This window comes from Mastigoproctus giganteus, chromosome 10 (genome assembly GCF_048544385.1).
Source record: "Mastigoproctus giganteus isolate SK-2022 chromosome 10, ASM4854438v1, whole genome shotgun sequence".
In the NCBI taxonomy this organism is placed as follows: Eukaryota; Metazoa; Arthropoda; class Arachnida; order Uropygi; family Thelyphonidae; genus Mastigoproctus; species Mastigoproctus giganteus.
Genome location: NC_143584.1, coordinates 215367675 through 215392489, shown reverse-complemented (window position 1 = coordinate 215392489; position 24815 = coordinate 215367675). Strand labels below are relative to the sequence as shown.

Here is a 24815-nt window from a genome sequence, read left to right as displayed (position 1 = left end):
GGGACATAAATTCAAATTACCAGCAAAGAAGGTTAGACTAGGAAGTTTTCTTTCAGCCAGTGAATTGTTATTTACTAAAACAAGTTGCCTCTGCTGCTAGTTATGGCTGATAGTTTGAAGAAATTCACAGGTCAACTGGATAGTTATCCACTTGAGGAGGGATGCACCTAATTTGTCCATTTTCTTATCTACTTTTTTTTGGCTAGTGCAGCAAAATCATGTGGCATCCTTGCACTATATGGCTAATGCTAATCCTAATGTATTGTGAAACACAATGTTTCTATATTACTATCTCCTTTTTTTTGCTTCCTCAGCTTGACCACTTGTGATTTCTTTCTCTTTCCTGAAATAAAACTGCGATTTAAAGGAGACAGATTTGATTAAAATACTGTAGCCATTTTGAAAGAAGAGTTTCAGACATGCTTAAAGAAAGTGTTATGACTATTAAGACTATTCGTTTGTAGGAAGGCTGCTTTAAAGGAAATACATTTTAATAGTTGGGGTTGGGCAAGGGTATTTGGCATCCAAAGTGAGTTTGTTCGTTGTTGTTGTTATTTGGAGCATTAGCAACTAAGGCCATATTGCTCCGGGGATATGCGGTAGTCATTCTGTGACTTTTCCGCATCCTCCGTATTTGGTGGTGATGGGCTGGAACCCTGGTCTAATCAAGAAGCGTGTGCTACGCACTGCTGCTCCTGCCCACCTGGCTATGGAGGCACCCCAAAGCGAGTCCTTAGATTTGTGTCACTAATGCATTTTTTGTTTTTGTATCTTTACTTAGATTATGTAATTTTATCTAGGTTCAGAATTTGTGGTGTACCCAGATTTTGGTGCCCCAGGCATGGACCTAATTTTTCTAACAGGTAACACCAGCCCTGCAGAATTTCGTACACACTATTAAGTGTGTATGTAATTCTGTTTGTGTCATCAAATTAGGCTTAAAACTTTTTTATAGGCCCTTGTATATAAAAAGCGAGATCTGTGCACTGAAGAGGCCATTTCATTTTGGAAAATAATACTGCAGATATCTCACAGTTCTTTATTTAATCAAGGTTATAAGAAAGAATTTATTTTATTTAAACTATCATAAACCAGACTTGACATAAAAAGAAATCAAGACGTCCTGTCAGAACTGTAGACAACTTCAGTACCGTACTGAATTGTATTGACTCATACAGAAACAGATGGATCCAGCATGTAGAGAGAATGAAGGATAGATGCTACCTGAAAGAGATTCTAAACTACAAACTACAAACTAAACTACAGAGGCAGACCCCCTGCAAAGATGGAGAGAGACCACAACAGGCCACTAGGCCTAACACTGAACAGGAAGAAGATCATAAAATGCAGTTTTCCCAGGGCCGGCGGAACATGGTAAGCCTAATAAGCAGGGCATAGAGGAGCCAACATCTGGGGGTGCCTAAATTCAACATTTTTATTATAATAATACAGGCAGTTTCCGCTTTACAAGTTCCCAGGTTTAACTGTTTTTTTTTTTTTTTTTTTTTTAAGTATCAACAAAATTGAATATATGAACATTAATTGCAAAAAATGATTGTTAAACATTCATAAATTCTGCAGTTCAAACCATGCTTGTAGCTATAGGGTACAGTGTACCCATGCTTTACAATATTAATCAGTTCCAGAGGCACCATTGTATTGTGAAAATATCGTAATGTGAACACAATAACACATAGTTTTTTTTGTTTATTCGTTCCAAGATCTCGGAAGTTCAAATTTTCGCTATTATAACTAAGCAATTTACTTCTCTAAAAAGTCTCTAAAATTTTATAATGAAAATTCTATTAGTTATCAATTCAAATCATTAAAATGCACTACACTTTCATCGTTATCCTATGTTCTGTTATAAGAATCAATTTTGAATGCCTTTGTGATATTTTTCTAAAACACATTTCTGGAGGTTATGACCATAAAACAATAAAAACAATTTGCATTTTCTGGTTTATTGGGCTTTTCTGTTAGTGCAATCAATTATAAATGGGTAGTAAACTTGATGTTATTGCATTTGCAAAATGTTTTCCCTTCACTGAAATCTTCAATCATATAAAAAATATAAATAAATTTTCAGAATTTCTCTTCATTCCTTTATTCCAAGATTGTTTTTTCACATCACTTTGTGCCAGAAGTAAAACAGTATTGTGAAGATAAAAATATTTCTTTTCAGGTGATTCTGATTTTAGATAATGCAGCTGGCCACCCACCGTTTCTGCAACATCACCACCCTAATATTAAAATAATTTTTTGCCACCAAATATGACACCACTTTTGCAGCCAATGGACCAGGGAATTATTTCAATGTTTAAAATGCATAATCTTTGGAAGACATTTAAAATGATAATTAATGCAACGGATAAGGAGGGAGGTCCATATTTTAGATGCAATTAAAATAATACGAGCCTAGGACAAAATTACAGAGAAGAACATGAAGAGTGTTTGGAATAAACTGTGTCTTCAGTTTATTAATAATTTTGAAGGATTTCAAGAACCAGAAGAGATTGAACAAAAAGAAACAGAAGTGGTCGCTAACCAATTGCAGCTTGACATTTCTACAACTGATGTCACTGATTTGCTTCAAGCAATCAATGGAGAGCTCACAAATCAAGACCTCTTTGATATGGCAAAATGTGAAGAAGCAGATTTAACAGCCGAAACTCCTGTTCGTTCCTTCACTCTCGAGAGGCTAGATGAAGCTTTTAAACACATAGAAAGAAAAAGCAATGAGATTTTCGAGTCACAAGATTCAAATTTGGAGTGTACTAGGAAAGTTGCTATAGATTTAAAAAATGCTTATGCATGTTATTGTGAAATTTATAAAGAAATAAGAAGACTATCTTGGAAAACAAATGCCTCTTGGCACATTTCTGAAGGAGATGACTCCTTGTGCTTCCAACAAACCAACAACAAGTGCCAAGACAACAATGACTGATCAACGAGTGTGCATTTAGTTGATAATGATAAAGAATAAATATTCTTTAACATTTGTAAGTCATAAATAATTTCTTTATTATTATAATTTGTTTGATTTTACAGGCTATGTTTTTATTTCTTTGATAAATTGCAATTCTGCCCAGACACGATAAGAGGGAGTATATGATGAGAGCCTTGTCGATCAATTTGGCCCTGGAGAGATTGTGCAAGGCTCAAGGGGTAGAATTTTTCTCAGCCCGGTCTGTGCTTGTTAACAGGAGAGACTGCTTCTACAGGGATGAGATAACTTACATAGAAAGGATGCAAGAATATTTGCTGATGCAATCGAGGCAGTGTTTGGTGGGTCAGAAAACTGCTAGCTTAGTGGAATACATGGACTAATAGATTAACATTAGAAATGAAAGTGATTCTTGTACTGCTTTTATTGGACTGAGCAGCAGCCTGGAAAACAAGATGCAAGGGATTTCAGAGACTGCTGGGAGTCATTGTGGTACAACTAAACACATGGGTTGTGTTAGGGTAGCTAAGAATAGGAACAGGTGCATGTATACTTGCGTGTATACCAATGCTAGGAGTTTGGTAAATAAATTTGACCAATTTGAGGTATTGCTCAGAGCATCAAAGGCGGATATTGTTGGGATATCAGAGACGTGGTGTCACACAGATATAAGTAATGCAGAACTGGAATTTGGGGAGTACAATGTGTACAGGAAGGATAGACAGGATAGGAAGGGAAGAGGGGTTATGCTATTAGTTAAGAAACATAAAATCGAAGGAAGTGAATCAGTAGTGATTCTTCATGCATCAAGAATCTACAGATAGGGGAACCACTAGGTGGCAGTGATCACTGTGTGCTCAAGTGGGATTTACTCAAAGAAGTAACTACCATCAAGGGTTAAGGGAAGGGTTTTTGCTTTCGTAAAGGTGGCTACAGTGGTCCAAGACAGTATTTAAATTCTATACGGTGGAACCAACTGATGATGTTACCAACAGCAAATTCAAAATGGGAAGCATTCAAAGAATTTATCTTGGAAGCTACTAGGCTTTACATACCAATTAAGAAATATTGTTCAAGGTTTAGGCCTAAATGGATGACAGATGAACTAATGAGACACATGGCAGAGAAGAAAAATGCATGGGATACATAAAAATTAACATGTGACACAGAAGCCCATGATAGATATAAGTTGATCTGTAACCAAGTTACAAACGAGGTTAGGCAGGCGAAGGCAGATTACGAGAAATCTTTGGCAAGGGATGCAAAGAAAAACAGCAAGGAGTTCTTTACTTATGTAAACTGTAGAAGGAAGGGGATGAATCAGATTGGTCCACTTGATATTGATGGGTCAACTGTTGATGATCCTGCTCAGGTAGCTAACAAACTAAATCAATATTTTGCATCTACATTCACACATGAGGAGTTATTCAGGAAGGGGAATGCCATAGATGAAGTAAACACTGGCAGTGAGCTAGATGATCTTGTAATAATTGAGAGTAAAGTGGAGGAGAAATTGTTGAAGATAAATACAAGACAGGCACCTGTGGTGGATGGGATCTATCCAGTTATATTAAAAGAGGCAGCAAAGGAAGTAAGCAAACCCTTAGCCATAATCATGAGAGCTTTATTGGACTCAGGAGAGGTACCCATGGACTGGAGATGTGCAAATGTGACCCCAATTCACAAAGGAGGATCAAAGGGTGACATAAGTAATTATAGACCTGTTAGTTTAACTTCTGTTCTAGGGAAATTAATGGAGGTTAAAGAAGCACTGCAGGATCATCTAGACAAGACTTCAGTTATAGCTCGGACACAACATGGTTTTGTTAAGAGGAAGTCTTGTCTGGCATAGTGATCAGGAGCATGAGTTCAGTAGCACATGCTCTTTAAATGGATCGGGGTTCAAGCCTGTGAGTGCTAAATACGATTAAAATTTGTATTGATTGATTTACTGACCTGGTGGTTGTGCCGGAAGTATAAACAAAAACATTACACATCTGTACATTTGATATTGATTTGGATATTGATATGGTAGATTGCAGCCACATTGGATATTGATATGGTAGATTGTCCAATAGATTATGCACTGACTCCCTACTTGTTGACCGGTGTATGGAAAGAATTATAAGTAAATGAGCAGATGAAATCTGCACAAAACTCTTAGCATATAATTCCCCCTCCACCACCACTACCATTGACCTTAGCATCCTTAAATAGTGAATTACTCTATTCTTCTAAAGAAAAGTTTATCTTATATATTTTTGATTTATATATTCTGGTTATTTGACTGGGGAATGTTGTGATTGAGTGCTGGTTCATAGTTTTATTGCAGCAGACAAGCTGGTGTGACAGTTAACAGTGGGCTGCACACTTCATTCCAGGACTGTAACTAGTCAAGTGTGATCAGTAGTTTCTTGAATTGGGCTATTTTAAATGATCTTAATGTCAACAAATGTAATTCAATAATTACATTTGTCACGTTGAAGGAGATTGTCACAAAATCACTACACCGTCAATGATACTGTTGTTCCCAATGTATTTTTGGAAGCAATGGATATGAGACACTTTCTGTGTGATGCAAAATTGATAAACGTTCAGAATATATTCAAGAAAAAAAAATGAGTAATATATTCAAGAAAAAAAAATGAGTTTGACAAATGACAAGCATACAGACTCTAGGATTCTTGGCTTCCATTTTAAACTGGAAATAGTTGCTTTGGAGCTTAACACACACTTAACATAACTGTTGGGCATACTACTCATGAGGCATTACTGAGCTATTATTTTTTCATTGGATTCACTAATATCTCCTCGTTAAATGATAAACCTCCAAATAAAAATGTCGAATCCAGGATTTCTTATCAGTAGGATCTACCAAATGTCCTTGCAGTGCTGGACTGCCACGAGGACATAAATTGAAGACATATGATTATAAATGAATTTCTGTAGTACCATACAACCAGGAATAAAAAATAGTATGAATGTAATGCTTAAAAATTATGCCAAAAATTTTTGTATATTTTCTTAGAAATTTTCTGAAGCCATTAATTGAACTTGGACATAAAAGTAAAATTTAAATGTGCATCAACAATGCAGAAATACTGTTGAGAAATACAAGAATCATAAGTGTTCTTTAGTGCAATTTTAATAACAATGACAATTCAGAAGGTTATCATTTATTTAATGGGTTGCAGATGATACAAAGGTTGGCAGGGTTGTTAATGACAGTAAAGACAGTATGCTACTGCAACAGGATCTAGAAAAGTTAGGCAGACGGGCTGAGACATGGCAACTGAAGTTTAACATTGACAAGTTCAAAGTACTCCGTATGGGTAGCAGTAACCCAAGAGAAATGTACAAACTGGGTGCTACTACACTCAGGGAGGTGAATGAAAAAGACCTGGGGGTAATTGTGCAGTCAGATATGAAGTTCTCTGAGCAGTGCAGATTGGCTGCCAGAGCAGGTCATGGAGGCATAAGGCAATGGTCAGACCTCACCTTGAGTACTGCATACAGGTCTGGAGGCCTCATTTTAGGAAGGATGTAGAGTTGCTAGAATGAGTGCAGAGAAGAGCAACAAGACTGGTGAGAGGAACAAAGGGGTGTGCTTACAAAGAAAGGCTTAAGTTCTGCAAGTTGCAGCATCTGGAGACTCGGCACCTGCGATGTGATCTGATTGAGGTGTATAAGGCCTTGAATGGTTTGAGCAGGCTCAATGCTGACGAGATACTTCTGCTTGCTCAGACCAAGGACCTGAGGGGGGTATAGATTCAAATCGAGGAAAGATAGTTGTAGAATAGATGTGCAGAAGTTTGTCTTTAGCCAGCAGGTAGTTGATTTCTGGAACAGACTTCCATCTGTTGTTGTGGAAGCTCATAGCTTAAATAAATTTAAGGCTAAACTAGACAAACAGTTTTTTTTTTTGGCTGATGCTGTATAAGCTTTCTTTTTGCATTATATGCCTCAACTAATGCTAATGCTGACATAAACTCAATCAACTGAATTTTACTCAAAGACTGTTTTGACTACCACTTGGTTGGTCTCTGGTGCCACAGGATAAGGCTGAAAATAATTTTTGAAAAAAAGAAAAAAACTACTGTTGGACATGTCTAATGTTATCTCTTTTTTACAAATAATTGTAATGTAATGTAAGGCCATATTGTTCTGTGTATATTGTCTGTATTACATGTGTTCTGAGGTCAATTTTCTGTTTACTGGACAAATCCCTGAGTTTCTGGGAGTAAAATCCATTCTACCTTTGTCTGAGACCGATTAATTCTCGGCCAAGTTGTGAAAAAGACATAAAAATACCCTTCATGATCGACAGGACTAACCCAGGACTGAAACTCAGGAACTCTCTCTTTCTCTCTGGTGCAGAAAAAGCCGCAGGCTTCCTTGCACCATATGGCTAATAATAATAATATTCAACCTTTACATCCTTTGTGCTTATTTTCACAGTGCCAGAATTGAATTGAACATTCCTTATTAACTTTATCTGTGGTATGATGATACCATCGAAAGAGTATTTTTCATTGGCTCTTTGACTCAAAATATTACTCATCTTTAATATGGACTAAAAGAAAAAAAAATAGATCAATTTTTATAAAGTAAAAAATGTAAATCACTAATCAATAATAAATAAACAGCATATTATTATTATTATCATCATTAGCTATATGGTGCAAGGAAACCTGAGGCTTTTGCTACAACAGCCAAAAAAGAAAAATCCCAAGTTACCCAGAGAGCCAGTAAGAGTCAGAAGTAGAAGGGAATCACTAAGAAAGAGAAGAATGATGATAACCAGCTCAGGACCCTGGATGTGCCAAGCTCATACTCATCAGTTGTGAGCCCCTGGGGTTATAAACATAAACATTAAAAATGTGTAACTTTAATAATTATTTTATGAACAGCATGTCTAATGTTATTGTAGGTTAATAAATAAAAGAACAAAAAACAAATAAAATTGATTATTCATGAAATAAATTTAACAAATTTTTTTATTATAATTTTTGTCGCCCAGTTGACCGTGTCCGTAATTTTCCCTCTCGATAGTGGTGCCATCTACCGATCGCTTTTAAAACAACTGTTTCAAAAAATTGTATCTGAATTGTGTTATTTCGATATAACGTTTAATTTTTTTTTAAATTCTAAATTTATTATTATTATTATTATTAGCCATATGGTGCAAGGAAGTCTGAGGCTTATGCTGCACCAGGCAAAAAAAAAAAAAAAAAAAAAAAAAATTCCCTATTACCCTGAGAGAGAGAGAGAGAGAGAGAGAGAGAGAGAGAAAGTAGAAAGGAATCACCAAGAAAGAGAAGAATGATGATATCCAGCTCAGAACCCTGGGTGTGCCAAGCCCATACTCACCAGATGTGAGCCCCTGGGGGTAAAAACATCTCTCTCTCTTCGTCTAGAAGTTTTATCAACGATAGGGGCGGGTTTCTGGCAATATGCCTGGTCACACTGAAGACCAAGATGACAATATTTGTGTGTATTTCATGCCAACAAATACTTTACGTCTTTGTTGCAAACAATGAACCAAGGGATGACAACGTTAAAAACAGAGCCGGACCAAGGTATTTCCACGTCCTGGGCAGAACGATTTTTCTGTGCCCTTTTACTAAGGATATTTATTGCCTCATTTTTCTTCTATTTGATGAGAGCCTTGTCGATCAATTCGGCCCTGGAAAGATTGTGCAAGGCTCAAGGGGTAGAATTATTTTCAGCCTGGACTGTACTTGTTAACAGGAGAGATTGCTTCTACACGGATGGGATACACTTAAATAGAAAGGGTGCAAGAATATTTGCTGATGCTATCGAGGCAGTGTTAGGTGGGTCGGAAAACTGCTAGCTTGGGGGGGAGACAAAGACCAATAGATTGACAGTAGCCACTGGCAGAGGTGAAAGAGATTCTTGCACTGCTTCTATTAGAATGAGCAGAAGCCTGAAAAACAAGATGCATGGTATTTCAGAGACTGCTGGGAGCCATTGCGGTACAAGTAAACACATGGGTTGTGTTAGGGTAGCTAAGAATAGAAACAGGTGCAGGTATACTTGCGTGTACACCAATGCTAGGAGTTTAGTAAATAAATTTGATGAATTTGAGGTATTGCTCAAAACATCAAAGGCAGATATTGTTGGGATATCAGAGACGTGGTGTCACACAGATATAAGGGATGTAGAACTGCAATTTGGGGAGTACAACGTCTACAGAAAGGATAGACAGGATAGGAAGGGAGGAGGGGTTATGCTATTAGTTAAGAAACACATAAAAACCAAGGAAGTGAAGCCAGTCGACATCGCTGGACAGTGCAGTGTGGAGTCAGTTTGGTGTGACATAAACATTGGGAGATCAAAATCAGAGTGTCTTATAATGGCAGATTTTAATTTCCCAGATATTGACTGGAATTTGGGGGCTGGTTACTCACACACTAGCAGGACTTTTGTGGATTTATTGGATGATTGTTTTCTACATCAGCATGTTCGGGAGGCAACTAGAGGGAGCAATACTCTTGATTTGATTATCAGCAGTGATTCTTCATGCATTAAGAATCTGCAGATAAATGAACCACTAGGTGGCAGTGATCACAGTGTGCTGAAGTGGGATTTACTCAAAGAGGTAACTACCATTAGGGGTAAAGGGAAGGGTTATTGCTTCCGTAAAGGCGACTACGATGGACTGAGACAGTATTTAAATTCTATACAGTGGGACCAACTGATGATGTTACCAACAGCAAATTCAAAATGGGAAGCATTCAAAGAACTTATCTTGGAAGCTACTAGGCTTTACATACCAACTAAGAAATATTGTTCAAGGTTTAGGCCAAAATGGATGTCAGATGAACTAATGAGGCATATGGCAGAGAAGAAAAATGCATGGGATACATACAAATTAACACATGACACAGAAGCCTATGATAGATACAAGTTGATCTGTAACCAAGTTACAAACGAGGTTAGGCAGGCGAAGGCAGATTACGAGAAATCTTTGGCAAGGGATGCAAAGAAAAACAGCAAAGAGTTCTTTACTTATGTAAACTCTAGAAGGAAGGGGATGAATCAGATTGGTCCACTTGATATTGATGGGTCAAGTGTTGATGATCCTGCTCAGGTAGCTAACAAACTAAATGAATATTTTGCATCGACATTCACACATGAGGAGTTATTCAGCGAGGGGAATGCCAGAGGTGTATTCAACTCTAGCAGTAAGCTACAGAAGCTTGAAATAACTGGGAGTAAAGTGGAGGAGAAACTGTTGAAGATAAACACAAGAAAGGCACCCGGGGTGGATGGGATCTATCCAGTTATATTAAAGGAGGCAGCAAAGGAAGTAAGCAAACCCTTAGCCATAATTATGAGAGCTTCCTTGGACTCAGGGGAGGTACCCATAGACTGGAAATGTGCAAATGTGACCCCAATTCACAAAGGAGGATCAAAGGCTGACACAAGTAATTATAGACCTGTGAGCTTAACTTCTGTTCCAGGAAAATTAATGGAGACACTGGTTAAGGAAGTACTGCAGGATCATTTAGACAAGACTTCAGTTATAGCTCAGACACAGCATGGTTTTGTTAAGGGGAAGTCTTGCCTGACCAACTTGATTGGATACTATGATGCAGTCACAAAAGAACTGGATGCAGGGAATAACTTTGATATTATATACTTGGATCTTAGAAAGGCTTTTGATACTGTTGCACATGGAAGACTGCTACACAAATTGGAGCAGTGTGACATTGGAGGCAAATTGCTGCTATGGATAAAGGGGTGGTTGAGGGGGAGAAGACAGAGAGTGGTAATCAATGGACACTGCTCATCGTGGACTGATGTTATTAGTGGAGTCCCTCAGGGCTCAGTGTTGGGTCCATTATTGTTTTCTGTATTTATAAATGATATTGATGATGGTATATCGGGCTTAATGTCCAAGTTTGCAGACGATACAAAGGTTGGCAGGGTTGTCAAGGACACTACTGACACTATGCTGCTGCAACAGGATCTGGAAAGGTTGAGCAGATGGGCTGAGAGGTGGAAAATGAAGTTTAACATTGTTAAATGTAAAGTACTACACATGGGAAACAGCAACCCCAGAGCAACGTATCAACTCTGTGGTACTACACTGACAGTGGTAGAGAATGAAAGGGACTTGGGGGTGGTTGTGCAGGCAGATATGAAGTTCTCTGAGCAGTGCAGACGGGCTGCAAGAGTAGCTCATGGAGTATTGTCAATGATATACAGGAATTTTTCCAGCAGGGATAAGGAGGTGATTATTCCATTGTATAAGGCGATGGTCAGGCCACACCTAGAGTACTGTATACAGGTCTGGAGACCTCATTTCAAGAAGGATGTAGAGCTGCTGGAACGAGTACAGAGAAGGGCAACAAGATTAGTGAATGGAACAAAGGGGTGCTCTTACGAAGAAAGGCTTACGTTTTGCAAATTACAGTGTCTGGAGACTAGGCACCAGCGAGGTGATCTGATAGAGGTGTATAAAGCCTTGAATGGTTCAAGCATGCTCAATGCTGATGGGACTCTTCCTCTAGCTCAGAAAAATCACCTGAGAGGGCATAAATTCAAATTGAGGAAAGACAGATGTAGGATAGACGTGCGGAAATTTGCCTTTAGCCAGCGGGTGGTTGGTTGGTGGAACAGACTTCCATCCCTTGTGGTGGAGGTTGATAGCCTAAATAAGTTTAAGGCTCAGCTGGACAGGTATTTTGAACGAACAGAGGGGTGAAGTGGAAGTGGGTTTTTTTTTTTTTTTTTTTTTGGCTGTTGCTGCATAAGCTTGCTTTCTTGCATCAAATGCCTCTACTAATGCTAATGCTAATGCTAATGCTATTTTTGGCGCCACGGGCAAGGGCCCTATTAGCCCGTGCCTTAATCCAGCACTGATTAAAAACCTATTGTTTCGGTGAACCATGCGACAGCAAATCGCCGAGTGCAGTTACAATGGCCCTCGTGGGTTGCACAGTTGGTAGGATCGCCATCCTTCCCCCGCTGGGTGGAAAAGACCTGAGTTTCTTTTCCCGTTGAGGATCTGAAGAATTTTTATGGGCCTTTTTTACAACGTGGCTGAGTTAGTCGGTCTCAGGCGAGAGTAGCATGGTTTTATCTCCCGGAAACTCGAGTTTTTCGTCCAGCAAACAGAAAATTGACCTCAGAACACGCAATTTACACGGAGCAATATGGCTTTAGTCGCTGATGCTCCTAAAACCCTACAACAACAGCAACAACAGTTACGATGAATGGTGTATGGCGTAACATACAGCTGGAGTAAGTCCACAGCAGGCATCCGCCTGTTATAACATATAAATGTCTGATTACCGATTATGGTCGTTTCAATACAATACACACATCGCTGTTCACAGAATACATCCCCGACACACATAGATCGACAACTGCATGTATTGAGCACGGGTTCGAATCCCCTCAATGACGCAAGGAAATATTATGGACTTTTTTTCACAATGAATGAGTTAGTCGGCCCCAGGCTAAGTTGCATGGTGTTTTTTTCTAGCGAAACCCAGGTTTTTCATCCAGAAAATAGGTAAATTCACCACAGAATATACGTAATACACAAACATACCCTCGCCTCATGGCCTTACTTAGCGTTGCTTTTTAACGCTAAGTAAGGCCATGACAGACACCCACATACACCTGCATTGATTGAGAAATAATTCCGTCACATGTGAATACCAAATTTTCAATTGGAAATACGTGTTCCACTCGTTCTTTACTCCATGTTCAGATACAATTATATTTGTTATCATTAAGTAGTATTATCTGAGTAGAAGTGCCTTCGTGGGTAGCACAGTTGGTAGAATCGCGGTCCTTTCCACACCGAGTGAAAAAGACCTAAATTCGAGTTCCCGCCGATGATGTAAAGAATTTTAATGGGCCTCTTTCAGAACGTGGCTGAGTTAGTCGGTCTCAGTCAAAGGTATCATGGTTTTTTCTCCCGGAAACTGGGGGTTTTCGTCCAGCAAATTGACCACAAAATCGAAAACAGAAAATCGACCACAGAACGCACGCAATTTACAGATTATACACAGAGCGATATGGCCTTAGTCGGTAATGCTCCTAAAATCCTACTTCAACAACAACTGAGTAGAATAAATAACACCTAATATCCAAACATAAGTTGTTCTGAATGTTTCATATCTTTTAATATATTATAATCGATACATAAGACTCAATTATGTACACTGAAAGTTTAGAATTCACGGTATACCTAGTTCCGGGGCAGTGCGACACTGTGACCCCCTCTCGCTAATGAACGAACCCATTGCTTGGCAGGTATATAGGTACATTGCAATCATAATAGGTGGTAATTCGATGTTAGTATGGATAAATATCGTGAGAACCATCGTGAGAACCGACTTTGAAAAAGGGATGATAGTGGGTGCCCGACGCATGGGTCATTATCGGGGAAGTGGTACAGAAATTGCACTGTCCCCATTCGACAGTATCAAGGGTGTATCGGGAATACGCCATTTCCGGAATAACATCTCATCATCTCATCGTGGACAGCGCTGTTGGCGGATATGGACATGTGGACATGTGTTATTATTAGGGCGGCTCCTAGAACGTCAGTTAAAATACGCCTCGTATTATTGTAGGTTTTAACAGACTCTATAAAGTAGGCCAGACTTGGAGTAAGGTATAAGGAATATTGTTGTCATGCGGCACCAGGGGTTTCCCCCATCTCCGCGTTGCTTTCTTTGTGGGTGTACCAGTTTGCTGGGAATGCCAGAGGTTTAAAAGTGTGTGGGTATTGTACCTGTGTAATGTCGTGTACCGTTGTTCATCTGGTCATTTAGCCGCTGGACCCTGCTAGAGCCCAGTATTGCCCCATCTTCACCCCGTGGAGGCAGACCAGGAACCTAGTAGACTTAAGTTACTCTGGCAGGTCCTGCCGCATAATTTCCTGAGATTTCGGCGGCTAGGACCTAAAAAAAAAAAAAAAAACTTATGTACACATACACATATAAGAACATACATATATATGCACACATACACAACAGTGATACATAATATATACGCATCCATGCAGTCGTAATTACTTTGGATGTTTGCATACAGCACGTGTGTGCATGCATTCAGACTTGGAGTAGTGTGATGTTTGTGTATTTTATGTATGTTGTGTTGTTGTGATTTGCTGGCCTCTTGGCTAGCTAAAAGCAGCGATCGGCGGGAAGGCTGCTTCCAGATAGTGGTCCACACACCACGGGAAGGTGGGCCAGTTCCAGTAAACGCCTTAGGTGTCAGTTAATGAGACAAAATGGAAAAAAAACACAAAAAAACACCCTCCCCCCCCAAAAAAACAACAACTCTGGGGGGGCCCGTTCGTCCACCACCTTTCTCCGCCAACAGCGGAGAAAGGTGGTGGATTAACGTGACCGTCGACGTCTGTCCCGCATCCGCATTGTTTCAGCCAACCAGAGAGAGCGAGAGTGGCACAAATCACCGCCAACTTCAACGAGGTAGGTGCCACAAACGTCTCCGCCAAGACCACAGGCGATCATTAGCCACAATAGATTATGGGAACCGTCTAACTACCAGAGTTTCATTGCTGACACCACGACACAGGACTCTACGCCTCAACAGGGCAAAAGAACATCGGCACTGGACTTTGGATGATTGGAGATGGGTCTCTTGGTTCGATGAATCCCGTTTACAGTTATTTCGAGAAGACGGAAGGATGCATATCTGGCGGAAACCGCACGAAGCTATGCACCGTGATGTCAACAAGGACTTGTTCAGGCAGGTGGACGGTCGGTAATAGTCTGGGGCATGTTCACCTGGCACACCTTGTCACCTCTGGTACATCTAGATGCATCTCTGAATGGTCCAGGTTACGTGTCCATTCTTTCAGACCACTGCATCCCTTCATGGTCATCATGCACCCACAGGGCAATGGACAATGTGCCACCCCGCAGATCTGTGGTGACTAGAACATGATTCGAAGAGCATTCCGTAGATGTTACCATCATGGAATGGCCTTCCCGTTCACCGGACATGAACCCCGTGGAGCATCTTTGGGATGCTGTTGAAAGGTCTGTTCGGGCTTTGGATTCTCCACCCAGGAATGCGACGGAATTATGGACAGCAGTGCAGCAAGCATGGATAGAAATACCTGTGGAACGTTTTCGTGAACTAGTGTATTCAATGACTCGTCGTGTGACTGCACTTATCCGGGCGAAAGGTGGGCCTACCCGTTACTTGGTAGGTAGGTATCCCATGATTTCTGTCCACTCAGTATATATCCTTTATTTACTAAATATATATTTGGCTTTTGATAATATTTGCTCACATGAATGATACGAATGCTGAAAGAAAGTCAAATGATATTTTCTTAACACAACAAAGTTTAGATGGTGTTGACATCCAGCAAGAAGAAACAATAAAACGTAATATGTAAACTCACTGACCAAAAAATCATAAACCTTTATTCAATACCTAGTAGGGCCACCTCTTCCAGAATGACAGTTCATGACATGGATGACACTAGGCGTCCGAGGGAATCTAACTCCAGATTGGACCATTCTTCCATCAGGATATTTGTCGGCTGCTATACTGTGGTCGGTAGAGTACTACAAAAGCGAAATGGCCTTTCCAACATATCCAGACATTCTCAATTGGATTAAGTCTGAAGAATTAGGCGATCAGGGTAGATGTTGGAAATCTTGGAAATGTTCTAAAACCATTTAGATACAATTGTTGCACGGTAGACAGCTGCGTGGTCATTTTGAAAGAATCCATCAAAATCCAGGTAAAAATGAATCGGCACTCGTTGGTGGCAAATCTCTGTCCTCCCCAAACCGGGTGAAAGAGAAGAATTATGATATCCAGCTCAGGGCCCTGGGTGTGCCAAGCCCATACTCACCAGATGTGAGCACCTAATGAATGCATAATGCAGTTAAAGATATCTTCACCATGTCCATCCGCATGTAACAATTCGACTCTTGGATTTTCATGACTTTTTACATTTAGCCTTTTAAAACGGTCAGGTCATCTCAAATAGCATTAAAATGGGATCAATAGAAATCGAACAATTATTATTATTATTATTTGTCCATCCGCATGTCATAACTGCACTCCCAGCGTATCGATTTTCATGAAATTTTATATTTCGTTCTATGAGAACGATTTGTCGAGACTTTCCAAGTTTCATTAAAATCGAATCTGAAAATTTTTATTTAAATTTTTTTCCATACATGCCAGATAGACTATCCATACACCTTATATGTTATAGCTGAACAGTGGATATTATGTTTCTTGCCATGCATTGGAGGAATGAATGGGCAATGTGGCGGATGCGCAGATACCAAAAGTTCACGGTTCACGCATAAAAGTTGTTGCTCTTTGAGATATTTTTTATATCATGAATTATTAATAGTTGCTAACATGCACTCAAATCCATAATAACATACAGTATAGTCACAATACAGAAGTTTTAAGTCTATCACAATACAAAGATTGTAATTTAATCATTGTTAGCAGTTCAAGATTGCAGGATTGTCACCATATGATCATTGAAGATTGTAGGGGTAACTAAAGTGGAGAATTATCGTTGAGAAGGAAGGTGAAAATCATATAAGAGAAGCGGGATCCAAGAAATAAGATGTGATTTTTAGGTAAGTGCAGTATTTTTCATTGTTCAAGATAGAGGACATTCTTCTTTTAAATTAAATTCAAGCTAGGCAAAATTCTCAAGATACTGAAAGTGTTTTTTCTTTTTATAGAAATACATTCATGAGCCTCCCGAAACACCTAGGATTGATATCATGACTACGCAACATATATAGTGATTGCAATGATAGTGCCTGGTAGTTCGTCAGTACGAGACCCGTATAATGGGGAAAGGGAAGGACCTGCAGGAGTTTCAACAACCTCGGCCATTGTCGGCTGATTGAGATCCGCCATAATTAGGATGTGGCGAGAATTGTCTAAAGAGGGACAAACAACCACCCAATGTGTCATTATGGGGAGACAACCACTGGTTGACAGTCGAGGTGAACGGCAGTTTGCATGTGCTGTCCAGGACAACAGACGGATCACAATCCCGCAATTAATAGCAGACTGCAACCAAGGTGCACAGAGAAACGTTCCCAGCACCATCCATTGGGCACTCTTGCAAATGGGCCTACGGAGTAGGTGACCCGTATGTTCTCATGTTGACCAACCGTTATTGACACCTTCGCCTACAGTGTACATGGGAGCACCGTTCATAGACATTGATCAACTAGAAAAGTCGTCTGGTCAGATGAATCAAGGTTCCATTTCTATCATTCCCATGGATGGTGTATATTTGACAGAGAGTAGGTGAAAAGCTCCAAAACCAGATTGCATGGTTGGATGAAAACAAGCCAGCGGCGGTGGTATGATGGTTTGGGGGATGTTTTCATGGACGTCACTGCATCCTCTCATCCCCAATGAAGCCACCGCTAAATTCCACTTCGGCACTGTTTCGAACCAAGGTTTGTCCTAGGCAGTGCCGGATTAAGGCACGGGTTAGTAGAGCCCTTGCTCGGGGCGCCAATCTTTAAGGGGCGCCAAAAACAAGAAAGATGAGGCAAGAAATATATATATCCTTAGTAAGTGGGCGCCGAAAAACCTTTCTGCCCGGGGCGCTGAAATACCTTGGTTCGGCTCTGGTCCTACGTAGTGATCCTGTATTTAGATAGCACTTGACTCTTTCAACAAGACAACGCCGCGTGTCATGAGGCCTGCATTGTGCAGGAATAGTTCTTGGATCGTGTCCAAGCATTTATTGTGCTCTCCTGGTCGCCAAATTGCCTCCGATAGCAGTCCCATTGATTATTTCTGGGAAGCAGTGGAACGCAATATTCGCCATTCCACACCAATCTCGCTCCGACGTCCTTCTGTCCATCTGGTCCAGAATACCAAAGGATAGCTTTTCCACGGTCTCGTGAATTCGATGCCACACTGGGTGAAAACGATTATCATGGCAAAAGGGCGCTCCAACACGCTGTTACATAGTTGGTCATAATGTTTTGGCTCATGAGTGTATACTCATTTCCTGTAGAATTTATTCCAGTAACAAAATAATAATAATAACAGTACCATCATTATAGGTAAAACAACAAAACCATTGAATGCAAGTTAGTTATAACCTCAAACAGTACATTTTCAAAATGAAATGTTATTATTTCAGTATAATATATTTTATGCCTTAAAATATACGTTTAAATTTATAATTTATAATACTTTATAATTATAAGATGAACACTAAAGAATTGAGTATTTTGGTACATGTTTAATTATTAAGTATTCATCTTACAAGAACTGAATCCTACGTGGCTGTCCTCGAATTTTCTGGGACAGCCACGTAGAGTCAGAAGTGTTCTAAGCACAATGAATATTCATGTTTCTATTCGTTCAATTTACTTATACATTATAAAACCCGTTTTCGACCTCGAGTTCTGCAAACAAAAAGATAAATGTAAATCATTCGAAAATGTCAACCGGGAATTGAGTTTACGATTATTTATTTATTTATTTTTTTTTTTTTTCGCCCCAATCTACCTTTTAATTTATGGATTGTTAGAAACCCTAGTAGTTGGTAACCGGCCATCACATTTAACTATGCTAAAATTAAAATTATCTTGATATTCAAATTATACCATACTTTTTTTTTGTATTGAATTCATTGCAATGTACACTCATTGGCCAAAACATTAGAGGTTACTGTATAAACTTAAACAGGTTGCGGTTAATGATAAGATTGTAAGATGGATTGTTGGGTGGCTGCAGGGCAGAAGGCAGAGGGTTGTGATCAATGGATATTCTTCAGATTGGTGTAACGTCAGGAGTGGGTTCGCTCAAGGATCGGTTCTTGGATTACTGTTGTTTCTCATTTTCATAAATGACATCACGAAGGGATAGAAGGCGTGATGTCAAAATTTGCAGATAACCTAAACATTGGCAGAGTCGTTAATGATCAGTGCCTAGCAGCGCTCCTTCAGGATGATTTCAACAGACTTCAACGATTGTCAGAGAAGTGGCTGCTATGTTTTAATGCTACTAAATGCAAGTTCTTACATTTGGGGAATAGCAACCCACAAATAAATTATACACTTGGAGGGATGGAATTAAATACAGTGGAGGAGGAAAGGGAACTGGGAGTTATAATACTGGTAGATATGAAGTTTTCTGAACTGTATAAACAGGCAGCCAGGAACCCCATGTATCCTATCGATGATTTATCGAAAGATAACGTTAGAGATAGGGAGGTCATAATCCCGCTGTATAAGGCAATTGTACGACTACATTTGGTATACTGTGTTCAAGTGTGGAGATCTCATCAGAAAAAAGACATCGAGCTTCTTGAAAGGATCCAAAGAAGGGCAACTCGAATGATGAGATCGGCAGCAGGACGACAGTATGAAGAAAAATTCCAATTATGTGGGCTACAGAGCTTGGCAACCAGGTACTTCATAGAGGTGACCTGATTGAGGTTTATAAGGTTCGGAGAGGGATTAGTAAAATGAACGAAAGTGGAATTCTTACTGTTCTAAAGAATTCCAGAATAGGGGTCATATTCAAATTACAGGGATTGAGATTGTAGGAAGTTTTCTTTTAGATTAGATTGTAGGAAGTTTTCTTTTAGTCGACGAGTCGTTGATGGCTAGAACAAGTTCTCCTCGCAGGTAGTTGAGGCTGACAGCTTTAATAAATTCAAAGGTAAACTGTCCCTCTCAGAGCCTTATAAACTTCAGTCAGGTCACCTCTATGAGGTGCCTGGTTGCCAAGCTCTGTAGCCCACATAATTGGAATCTTTTCTCATTTGGTATACGAGCAACTGGAATGATGAGATCGTCCTTCTGTCGATCTCATCATTCCAGTTGCCCGTCTTTGGATCCTTTCAAGAAGCTCGATGACTTTTTTCAGATGAGATCTCCATACTTGAACACAGTGTTCCCAATGTAATAGTACAATTGCCTTATACAGCGGGATTATGATTTCCCTATCTCTAAGGATTATCTTTCGATAAACTGGATGCCCATCCTGCTCAAGGGGGGATACTAAAAGAGGGGTGGATTTATCCACCAGGCGAAAAGGGGAGGGGAGAGTTTCCACCTAGGGAGAAGAGGGGAGGGGAGGGGAGGTAAAGTTATAGGGAAAGGGATCCCTAGAGTAGTGAAGAGGGAGGGCAGAAGGAGGGAATAATAGGAAGTGGATGCAAGTGAAAACATCTACCCAGAGAGAGAGAGAGAGATGGGGTAGAGTGGGGAGGGGTATACTGGGGGTAGCCATCTCTCCCCCAGGTTAAGGAGAGTAAAGGTAATGGATAAAACCCATGAGGTCGCCGAGATCCCACGTCAAGATGGAAGACGTCTGCAACATTCCACACACTGGGAAGATTAACATCCTAGTCATGGAGCTGCATGGCCAACAGGGGAGTGAAACTCCTGGGTTGTGGAATATACTGCTGGACGCCTATCATCATAGATGTACATACAGGAGAATGGGGGCGTGCAGCATAGCCCTGGTCGCTACTATAAGATTCACTTTAGGCTGATGAAAGCTGAACTTCAGCACTCCTCCTCCATATAACCAGTGGTACTTGCTATTCGCACCAGACAGTGGGGACACAGCAACCTGAAAGAGATGTCTTTGAAAAAGAAGTGATAAAGAGTGCAGTGGAATAATAAAATTTTCATTTGTTGAATAAACTTTTCATAATTTGATATTTTCAGTTAGGGCCACCGGATATACTTTATTCTGAGAAGTTCCAACACACAAGACAAACACATTCGCAGTTGTATAGTCATTATGACCACACGTCCTTTTCAAGAAGACTCGGCTCTCTAATAGATTCTCTTCTTGTTTTCTAGACATTTATTTCTGTCCACGATTTTATACAAAAGAGTAGGACGCATTTTAATTGGGTTTGCGTTCTCGAATTTCTCCTTGTTTTTATATTCTGCCCAATAGAGCTTTCAATAATCCCACGCTTGCTTAACCATTGCAGTACATTCTGGTTTTAAAATAATGCGAATCCAATCGAAATATCAGAATTCATTACAAAAAATTAAAATCTTGGTAAATAGCAACCATTTACTGAACGAAATAAGACGAATGAATGTATACTGTAAGATAGACAAAAAACTAATTATAAATGGTCGGCCTACAAGATCCCTAAGCAAAAAGAAAACCGGCAACCTCCGCCCGCATGTATAATTGAGACATAAATTAGGTTGTGATTTCATCCCTTTGGATTGCGTGCATGGCTTTCTATTCAGCATTCGCCTTCGGCATTAGCAGACATAATAAAATATAGTTAAGGAAGTTGTTTGCCTTCTGTAAACACAATAATTCAAAGTATCACCTTAATTATGGATTACTATTAGCAATGGCCACATGGTGCAAAGAAATTTATGGCTTATACAGCGGGATTATGCTGTACCAGCCAAAAAATAAATAAAATAAAATAATAATGATAAGAAAATTTTTTAAAAATAATAATAATAAGAGAAAAGGAAATAAACAACCTATGTACTTCCCTCCTTCCGTGATCTTTGAAGCTGATCCAGTTGATCTTTGAAATTCTCCAAACTGTCAGCCTCAATCACCCATGCAGGTAACTTATTCCAGTAATTTATAACTCACTGTCTAAAATAAAACTTCCTGCAATACACTCTAAACATCTCCCACTCTGTAACTGAAATTTGTGGCTCCTAGCTCTAAAATCATTTATAACCGTGAAAATTTCGTCCTCATTCATTTTACTAATACCTCTCAGAGCCTTAACCACCTCAATCAAGTCTCTTCTAAGGTGCCTAGTTTCCAAGCTGTGCAACCCACATATTCGATGTCTTTTCTCATATGGCCGCCCTTTTTCCGAAACTCACCAAGCGAGTTACCTGTCTTTAGACTCGTTCAAGAAGCTCGATGTCTTTTTTTAGGTGCGGTCTCCATACTTGAACAAAGCATTCCAAGTGTGGTCTAATGATAGCCTTACAATAATGGGATTATGACATCCTTATGTCTATTAGCAAATCTTCGCTAAATCATCGATAGACCATGGGCCTTCCTTGCCATCTGTTGACAATGCTCGGAGCACTTCGTGTCTCACCGTATCGTAACACCCAAGTCCCTTTCTCCCGCTACTGACTTTAGTTCAACTTCACCAAGTGTATGTTATTTTGGGGTTGCTGTTCCCCAGGTGTAAGACGTTGCATTTTGCTGAATTAAAGCACAGCTGCCACTTTTCTGACCATTCCTGAAGTCTATCTAGTCACTCTGAAGAAGCTCTGCTTGGTAGTAATCATTAACTACTCTACTGATCTTTACATCATCTGCAAATTTATACAACACGCTCTTTATCTCTTCATCGATGCCATTTAAGAAAATCAAAAATAACAGTGGTCCCAATACTAATCCTTGGGGAATCCCACTTCTTACATTAACCCAATCTGAGGAACAATCATTTACCACAACCCTCTACCTCCTGCCCTGAAGCCATCTTGCTATCTATTTAAGGATTTTCCCTGTGATTCCAACCTGTTCGAGCTTATAAAATAACTGCTCATGTGGGACTGAGTCAAATGCTTTGCTGAAATCTAATCTAAATCATTCCTAAATCCAGCTCATAAGTGATCCTGTCAAAATAGCTGACCAGATTTGTTAAACATGATTTTCTCTTTACGAAAACATGTTGTGTATCCTTCAGAATTCCATTTCTATCTAAATGATCCTAAATTCCACCCTTGAACATTGCCTCCATTATTTTCTCTACTACTGAAGTTAGACTGGCCAGTCGGTAATTTCCCACTACACTCTTCGGGCCGCCTTTATGTATTGGCGATACATTGGCACTTTTCCAATGCAACGGAATCTCTCCAGAGTTCAGTGATGCTCTCATAATTAGCCTTAATGGTTCAATGCACCCACTTTCCGCCTCCTTAAAATTATAACCTTATTATATTATAACATTATGGCCTTAGTCGCCGATGCTCTTAAAACTCCTACAACAGCAACAATAATTGTTAAAAGTAAGTAGTAGTAGTAGTAGTAGTAATGGAGGCATGTGAGGCAAGAAAGCAAGCGTATGAACTTGTGTAGCATCAGCCCCCCCCCCAAAAACAATTTCACACATCCATTCTCTCTAAAAGTTTGTCCAATTCCTTGAGTTTAAGCGAACTTCCACAACTATAGATGGACGGAAGTTTGTTCCAGCAATTAACCACCCGCTAGCTAAAGGCAAATATCTGTACATCTCTTATGCAATTGTCTTTCCTCAAGTTCAATTTATGCCCCCTCAGGTTCGTAATCTGAGCAAGCGGAAGAATAAATCAGAATTCAGCGTGCTCCTCCCATTCAAGGCCTTATACACTTTAATCAGATCACCTCGCAGGTGCCTAGTCTCCAGCAGCCGCAATTTGCAGAATTTAAGCATTTCTTGGTAATAGGACCCCTTCGTTACCCTCACCAATCTTATTGCCCTTCTCTGTACAGCTCAAGCAACTCTACATCCTTTCTAAAATGAAGCCTCCAGACCTGTATGCAATACTTAAGGCGTCGTCTGACCATTGCCTTATACAAAGGGATAATCACCTCCTTTTTTCCGTACTATCAAAATTCCTGTATATCATTGACAATACCCCATGACCTGCTCTGGCAGCCTGTCTGCATTGCTTAGAAAACTTCAATGACTGCACAATTACTCCAAGTTTTTCCAAGGTTCCAATTTAACGTCCAAATCTAAATAAGAATTCGTGGCTTGAGTGCAAAGGGTTTATTTGAGGAGTCATAGTCCCCTTTTGTATCACTTTTGCCACCGATGCTGGACCGATACGTTTGCCACCGATGCACCGTTTCGCAGATGGAATCAATGTTTGATTCTATCTGCGAAAAAATATTTCTCTTGCCCTCCAGGAATGCATCCACTACAGTAATAACGTCATTGTCAGTGGGAAAATGGATGCCAGCTAGTCATTTTTAAATTTAAGAAAATAGGTTAAAATCCGACGGTGCTACATCTGGTGATTCTCGGATGGTGTAAGGCTTCAAAGCTGAACTCATGCAGTGCAGCCAAGGCAATGACAAACTTGTGAGCAGATGCGTTGCCCTATTAGAACAAGGCTCCTTTGCTGAATCTTCCCTCTTCGTTTGTCTCTGATGTTTTCACGCTAACGTTTCACAAGGTCTGTGTAATATTCTTCTGTGACTGTCTGGCCTTTCTGAAGGCCAGACGAGGCCAAACTAGCAACACACATCTGCATCTCAAAAAAAAATCAATGCGATCACCCGGCCAGCACAAGGAATCGAGTTAGCTGTCTACGAAGAGAGAGAAAATATGTTTCCACTGTTTGGACTGCTCCTTGCTCTCTGGCCGAAAGTGATGGACCCACTTCTCATCCATGGTCGCAAACCTTGTAAGGAGATTTGCTGAATTGTTTGAAAATGGTGCAAACTGTTCACGTGACTTCGCAACTTTCTATACATGTTCATTCACACACGCACACACACACACACACACACATGCACGCATACATACATGCATACATACAACGTACGTACGTACCTACCTATGTAGATACCTTGATTCTTCCAGGTGTGCGCTGGTACACAGTAGTTATACTCATCGTCCTTCACCCACTGGGTTAAAAATTCCCAGGTTCGAATCACAACAATGACGAAAGGAACATTTATGGACTTATTTATATTGATTCACTCAATGCTTAATTATTCGATTTCAAGCGTAGATAGCGAGCTTTTTCCAAGGAAACTCAAATTTTTGCAAACTCCCGCAAAACAGTCAAATCGACCGAGACGAAAGAACTCGTACAATTTATGGACATAATACACATGTGCATATAAGTTCGTTCTTGGATGGTCC

At 39.9% G+C, this 24815-nt stretch overlaps 1 protein-coding gene across 1 annotated transcript in view; it reads left to right on the top strand.

Moving 5' to 3' along the window:
• The window catches only part of LOC150079900 (CD151 antigen-like), a 62598-nt gene extending 45843 nt beyond the window's left edge, over positions 1–16755 (top strand). The window contains exons 7-10 of the mRNA XM_090383274.1: positions 465–529; positions 801–863; positions 2496–2785; positions 16693–16755. Coding sequence (XP_090239400.1) covers positions 465–529; positions 801–863; positions 2496–2785; positions 16693–16755 — 481 coding nt within the window. The remainder of the gene's footprint in view (positions 1–464; positions 530–800; positions 864–2495; positions 2786–16692) is intronic.
• The last annotated feature ends 8060 nt before the right edge of the window (positions 16756–24815 follow it).